The sequence below is a fragment of the Ctenocephalides felis genome, unplaced genomic scaffold (assembly GCF_003426905.1).
Source record: "Ctenocephalides felis isolate EL2017-DRISC unplaced genomic scaffold, ASM342690v1 CF-g0.4_SCAFFOLD_02632, whole genome shotgun sequence".
NCBI lineage: Eukaryota > Metazoa > Arthropoda > Insecta > Siphonaptera > Pulicidae > Ctenocephalides > Ctenocephalides felis.
Genome location: NW_020538786.1, coordinates 41,293 through 49,217, shown reverse-complemented (window position 1 = coordinate 49,217; position 7,925 = coordinate 41,293). Strand labels below are relative to the sequence as shown.

Genomic DNA, 7,925 nt, shown 5'->3' with positions numbered 1-7,925 from the left:
ATCAATTAATAGGTCGAAACTATTTGCATTATTGCTTCTTATTTAAGATTAATTGATATTCAATACTTTTTAAATGCAAATTAAATGTTATAATTAACTATAATCCTAATTTCATTTTAATATTCCTTGATTTCATTCATGAAATAATCCTAATAATAAAATTATAATAAAAAAAATACTTGTTAATATTCAATAAAGTTTTATAGAAATTGAATATAAATTAATCATAGGAAGATAAATCATAGGAAGATAATTTTTTTTCTAGTAATTTATATTTATGTTGTTCAATTAAGTAATATATTTATATATAAAATTTAATTATTCCGTAAAATAATCTTTTTAATTATATATTAATATATATATATATATATATATATATATATATTATATAATAAAATATTTATATTATTATTAATTATTCCGGTTATTTAATTATATATAAACTATTTAATTACCAATAAATTGTTGTCGGTAAACTTAATGATTTATATATATTTATATATAATAAAATATTTCATTGATATATAAATAAATTACTAGCCAATGAAACAACACTACCTCCAGGGACAGTAACTTAGTCAGGGTTACAGATGAACAGACTGACTTGATTGTACCTGTACTAAACTTAGATGACAAACCTGTAAGTTTATCAAAAGATTTGACGATACACACAGGACAAGTTTGGATAGTACAGCGACAAACAGAGACTAAGACAGATCCTATAGTTATGACTGACTTAGATATGGGAAACCAACGCAAAGAAGTCATAAATGAACTGATACATGTTTTAAATAATTATAGGTCATGTATCTCGAAAGACATCAGGAAGTGGACATTAACCCTTTGAGTGCCGGGAGCCGATATATCGGCTCTTGCTACACTCGCGGGAAGTGCCAGAGCCGATATATCGGCCCGCGCCTCGTAGCGCTTTACTATTCGCATTGCGGGAGAACTCTATCTCAAAATAAATTTGTAATACGTTATAAATGATCTAATTTCACTATGAGAGAATTAAAAAAAATAGTTTTTCGTTTTAACTCTTTGTGGACGACGACCTTTTCGTATCGCTTAGAGGTACCGAAGTCTAACATAAACACCGATGGTCGCCACTCAGGCGATATTCGATCTGCGGCGTAAATCGCTGTGGATTTGGACCCTTATCGGTACTTGTCGACAGTGTTTTATATAACACAAAATAATAATGAAGTCTTACTATTAGCGTACCGGGAAAAAAAGTCGCAGAAGAAAAATGTTTTACTGATGTCCACATTTGAGAAGGCTCAGAACAAAACGACTACAATCAGGAAAAGGAATGCACAAATACAGGTCGAAAAACCAGCAATCGTAGCTGAATATAACAAACACATGGGAGGCGTAGACACGTCAGACGTGATGCTATATTCATACTTAGATGAAAGAAGAGCCATCAAATATTGGAAAAAAGTAGTTTTCTCCATTTTCTCCCGAATAGTATTGACCATTTTTTCTCCCATTATAGTTGACCCATATAAAATTGTGGTGAAAAGATGGCTGTTTGTATGTGCAAACACGTTTTGTACGAGAGAACTCAACTTTTACTTTATTTATAAACATATATACCTTTGTTTTTTTCTATAATTCTCAAATGAGTACAAAAAAACTAGTGTCATTGTTTCGTTTTGTATTTCATCTATAATACGCAGCTTTTTGAATCATGTAAATATCGTTTCTCGTTTGGTTTTTATAAGCATTTTCCCGAACCCTTGTATAACTGTGAAATTCGGCCGGTTTTTCTCGCATAGGCACCTCCATTTCGCCCGGCACTAAAAGGGTTAAGGAGATACCAGGCAGCCGACCAGTCAGGGCAAAGCCCTATCGAGCCAGCAAATTAGAGAGGCAGGAAATTAGCCGCATTGTTGGAGAGTTGAGGGAAGCTGGGATTGTGACGGATGCTGAGTCCTCTTATGCTAGTCTAGTGCTACTGACACAGAAGAAGACCGGAGAATCCCGCATGGTGGTCGTGATCTAGGGCTCTGAATAGACAGACAGAGCGAATGAATTTTTCTTTGCCAATCATGGACGACCATTTGGCATTATTGGCTAATAACACAATGTTTATTGTTTTAGATTTAGCCCATGGATACTTCTAGGTTCCCTTAACGAATGAGGCAATGGAAAAGACTGCTTTCATTACCCCAGATGAGACAGGCCAGTTAACGAGGATGGTCTTTGGGCTGATGAATGCACCATCCTACTTCTCCAAACTGAGCCTTCACATTGTGACCTCTGAGGGATAAGGTTGTATTATATTACCTCGACGATATTTTAATTCCAGAAAGGAACTGGAATGACTTGAAGTAAAGATTGTTAGCCGTGCTAGAGGCATTAAAGAAAGCAGGTATGACTATCAAACTTTCAGAGTGCGAGTTCTTAAAGGAGAAGGTGAGCTACCTGGGGATGGAAATCTCTAGCAAGGGAATAGAGCCTGGTTCACGGAAAGTGAAAGCCATAGAGGAATTTCCTGCACCAAAGAATGTTCATGAGGTGAGGAGATTCATTGGTTATACCCCGCTTTGCAGAGAGGAGCAGGTTACTTACTGGTTTCCTGAAGGCTGATGTAAAGTTCACATGGACAGGAATTATTCAATGATTTAAAGAACGCACTTACGAGCAGACCTCTGCTGAAAATATTTGACCCTGACAGGCGCACAGAGCTGCATACAGATGCAAGTTCTCTGGGACTAGCAGCCATGCTTTTGCAGAGAGGGGATGATCAGCTAATGCACCCTGTGTATGCTATCAGCCGCAGGACTAATGAACCAGAGGGAAATTACCGTTCCAGCAAGCTAGAACTCCAGGCGATAATATGGGGCGTAACTAGACTGAGGAGTCTGTTAATTAATTTGCATTTTACTATCATTACACATTCCCAGTCATTAGTGTTCCTGAATGCCAATAAGACGAAAAATCCTCAGATTGTGAGATGATACACCATTTTGTCAGAGTTTAGCTTTGACATTGAGCATAGACCACGTGAGAAAATGCAGCATGTGGATGCATTGAGCAGGGCTCCAACAGAAGAAGCTTCTGCTATGGACCAGCTGGAGGATGTGGTTACCATCTATAGCATGACAACCCAAGAGGACGAGGTGTTAGTGTATCAACACCACGATCCATTATTAAAGAGAAAAATAGAGGTTTTATCCAAACGGAGTGTTGAGAGAAGTCCACACTAAAAGTCGGAGGTTGAGGGATATCTGGTAAGGTCAAGTATAGTGTACAAATCCACAGGTGATGGAGAGAAGTACGTGATACCCAAAACTGTGAGGAAGGTGATGGCAATCAGATTCCATGATTATGGCGGACACTTTGGATTGGATCGTACGTTGCATCAGATGCAACGGTTTTAATTTTTTCCAGGAATGCGTTGATATATTAGACAACATATTAAAGCGTGCACTGCCTGATTGACAAAGGCCCAAATTGGTAAGAAGGCAGGAGAGCTGCACCCAATAACACCAGGCGAGAGACCGTTTGCAATAGTTCATGTAGAATATTTGGGACCTTTTGTCAAGAGTGGCAAACAGAACAAATATATACTTGTTCTAATTTGAAATTTGACTAAATTTGTTAGGTTGGAGCCGTGTAGGAATACATCAGCGCGAACTGCGATCAGGAAGATGGAAGACTTTGTGCTGACATATGGAGCCCCAATGAGGTTGATTACGGATCGAGGAACCTGTTTCACAACCAAGGGATTCCAGGACTTCTGCACGAGACATGGAATTCGACACACGCTGAACTACTCGTGAATCAGGCGACACTGGAGGACGAGACCGGCAAGGATTGGGACAGGAAGCAGAAGACTGTAGCGTGGGACTTGAACTCATCATTCAACAAGAGTACGGGACGGACCCCCTTTGAGCTGCTGTATGGATACATACCAGGGAGGGATTATGGACCACTACGGAAGCTGACTGAACGAGAAGAGCGCTATACAGAACCAGTGATACTCCAAAAAGATGCTCTCGAGAAAATTGAGATGTCACAGGCGAAATTCAAAGAGAGATATGACAAACATGCTCATCGAAACGTGCATTTGAACATAGGCGACATGGTGTATGGCAAAACAGCGCCAATCCTAACGGGCGATTCCGTGAAGTTGCAGAGGATCAATGGTGATCTACAGAATACTACCAGGAGATACTTACGGCATCATCAACATGCAGGAAGATGCAACCGGAAGAAGATACCGTACTACAGCTCATGTATCTCAACTGAAGCTGTGGAAACCTGCCGCAAATGAAGAAGAGAACACCGTTGGAGCCGAAGAGGACGACGACGGAGAGAGGAAGACCAGGGACTGGGAGAAGACCGGACAGGACTGAAAGAAGATCAAGCAGGACTGGAAGGAGATCATCTGAGACAGGAAGATTCCAGGAGTTGCCCACAACGTCAGAGCCATAGACCAGCGCGTTTTAGAAACTATTTACTCGGGGACGAGTGAAGTTTAGGATGGCCGAATGTTACGGCATTTTGAATGTTCGACCGAGAATAACTCTATGGTCGCCTAGTTCCTGCACTTTTGAGCGCGGGAATTGCTACACTTAGTACGTTAATGCTTAGGATTAATCCCTTTTCTAATTTTGCCGTCGAAGAATGAACATCTCATGTAAATATAAATATAATATCCTGACGAAGTAAATAGATTATTGATAAGTGGACAGAATTATTCATAGTTCTAACTGTGAATTCAAGCTTCGCGCGCGTCGTTCGTACTGTCAGAACGACGCGTTATTGTTATGTTGGCGACATGTCATGCAAAACGTAATGTTCACGTTTTGACATGACTTTCCGCAATAGTTGCATAGATTGTAATCTCTCTCTTGTACATATACCGCCGAGGAGTAAACATCGTGTCAAATACATTAACTCATAACCCATCCAGTATTTCATTATACCATAATTTGGTCTTTCTCACGGATATTCATCAGTGCAAGCTTTATTTTTGAGAATTATTATACACTGTGGTGAGGAAAGTTTTTTATATACAAGTAGTATCACCGGCGTGTATTGTTTTGTTTACGAATGCGGCATTGAAATTGTCTATGTCGTTCGTAAACAAAAAGCAGAGCAACAAGAATATCCTTAATCAAGCTAGCAGTTCGGACGCTGAAATCATCGTCGTCACTTAAAGATTTGGGAGTTCCAAATTTTTGAGGTTAGGATTCAGCTCGCAGCGCAAGAAAAAGGTATTCATTCAATCACTAATTTCGTACAACTTGATGATTAAGTGATAATCGACAAGCTACTACACAAGTTGGGGAGTATATCGTGTTACTAGGATCCCACGTGGAAGACAAAAATTAGGATCATCGCTGACTCGTGTATTTCAAAACACGGGGTTCGTGAGTCATTCATAATTCTATGCATTGCAGTAACCTCACTATTGTTACACATTTCATATAAGTGTGTTTGTTGACTTTGTTCCCGTATTAATTGACTGAGTAATATGTGTTAAGATCTCTTCATTTTCTTTGTACATTGTGTAGCACTTGTAGTAATAATATTAATTTAGTATAGTATAACTGGCTCGTATAATGGCGGATGCGGATTCATTGGAAGGCACCTATAAAATTATTAAGGCCTCATTCAATGCCATCAACAAATATGTTACAGGAGGGCGACAACGTAAAGGGTCTCTCTGTTCGGAAGCAGAAGCTAGTTGAACGTATCCACAACTGGGATGAGGTGTACGTGCAGCTTGAAAGCATGTCTCCAGGCGTGTACACTGATGAGTACCTTAAGTACTCTGAATTATACTTTGATATGATGGCTGAGATAAAATCAATTATTGACTCCCATCAAAAATCCGAAAAATTAACAAGTAGCGTGATAGATGTGAAATTGTCAGACATTGTGTTACCAAAATTTGATGGGGAGTATAGTGAGTGGACGGCTTTTATAGACATTTTTAATTCATTGATACATAATAATTCAAAATTAGCGCCAGTCCAGAAATTGCACTATTTAAAAGGTGCTCTCACATTATCAGCTTTGGAATTAATATCTACTATAAGACTCACAAATGAAAATTATGCAGTAGCATATGATCTTGTAATTAAAACTTACAAAAATCCATTTTCAATTGTCAGTGCTCACTTGCAGAGCATTGATAGCATACCTGTAATACAAAAGGGCAGTCATGAGAAGTTGAGAGCTCTTTTAAATAGTGCAAGACAACAAATTTGTAGATGGTAAAATTGATAAACTAGGATCATCGTATTTAGGTGCAAAACATAGGTTTTTGAATTTAGAGAGGCGGTTTTCTAAAGATAGTATCTTGTTTGCAGCATATTCACGGTTTGTGAATGAATACATTGAACTAGGGCACGCTGAGCAGATCTCACTTACTCAGGATGAAGTAATTCAAAATAACTTATATTTCTTGCCACATCACCCTGTTGTGAAGGATAATAACTTCAATACGATTAGAGTAGTTTTTGATGCTTCGGCGAAATCTTTCTCTGGATAATTGAGCAGGATTTGTTTTCACACATGAGATTTATACTTAACAGTTTGATATAAAACCATGTTAAACAATATATGCTTTGAAATTTAAAAACAGACTAGTTGGTTCCGTACCTGACCACAAATAAAACACTGGCAATCATTGATTGATTTACGTTAAAACTAACATAAGCATATAACAACATATCTCTTGACGGTAATTCGAGATGTTTGTTTACAATTTCAAGAGGCGTTAAAGTTTATTTTATAATATATACAATTATGAATTCATCTTTTCTTATCATAATCTTAACATTTCCAAGAGACTTCAAGCACTTTATCGAATATAATATAAACAATAATTTTGGTTAAAAACAGCCATACGCATAAAAAGGGCGATTAGTTCGTGCGTAAGCGTTAAGTTATTCAGTGTGTATTAATTAATTAAGTGTTTTGAGCGTGTAATAGTTAAAGTTTAAGTAATAAAGGAAAATTTTGTTTACCAGGGTAAGTAAAATTTTTGTTCCATGCTAAAAATTTCGTCATATTTATTAATAATAATAAGAAAAATGTATTACTAATTTGAATATAAATTATTTTTGATATTTTTAACATTTTGGTAAAAAGCTTAAGAATGTCTGATAGAAAAGCTATAAGATTGTCTGGAGCCCTGTATAAGAGAAAGCGGGAGGAAAAACAAAATGAATCCAACAAAATGTTTGGTTCACTAAAAAAATTTTTGGAGAAATCTTCAGAAACGGGAAATACTTGCAGTAGTCAAACAAGTTCAATTAGTGATTTAAATAAAACTGAAAATAAATTATCTACCGATGGCGCAAATGTTGATGACAATATTGATAGCAATGATGAAATTAAAGATATAGCAGTAGCAAGTATCGACGATATTAATGAAATTGATGAAGCTTATTCTGCGATGTGTATGGAACTGAATGATCCAGCAACCTGGCCTTTGGCACTTACCAATAAAGTGCTAGATATTTTAATCGAAAAGGGCCCTGTTCAAAATGTACAATCAGCATATGCAGAAAATCAATCAGGAAGATCGTTTTCAAATGTTTATTTTTATCGAAAAATGTCTAATGGTCAAAAGTTCAATCGTGAGTGGTTAATCTATTCACCGAAAAATGACATCATATATTGCGTTTGTTGTAAATTATTTAGCAAACAAGAAATGAAATTAGTAAACGAAGGCTTCAACGATTGGCAACACACATCAGAAATACTACCTCGCCACGAAAAAACATCTCAACATATCCAAAACTGCAGCTCGTGGAAAGAATTGGAGTTAAATTTAAAAAGGAAAACCACAATTGATAAGGATATGCAACGCTATTATAATGCTGAGGAAAAACGATGGTGTCAAATTGCCACGCAAATGATATCTGTGGTGCAATTTTTAGCTGGACAGTGTTTAG

The 7,925-nt window shown here is 37.1% G+C and overlaps 1 protein-coding gene across 1 annotated transcript; it reads left to right on the top strand.

Moving 5' to 3' along the window:
* The first annotated feature begins 5,649 nt into the window (after positions 1–5,649).
* Positions 5,650–6,240, top strand: LOC113381159. The gene has a single exon (XM_026620134.1). The coding sequence runs from the start codon at positions 5,650–5,652 to the stop codon at positions 6,238–6,240; it is 591 nt and encodes a 196-aa protein (XP_026475919.1).
* The last annotated feature ends 1,685 nt before the right edge of the window (positions 6,241–7,925 follow it).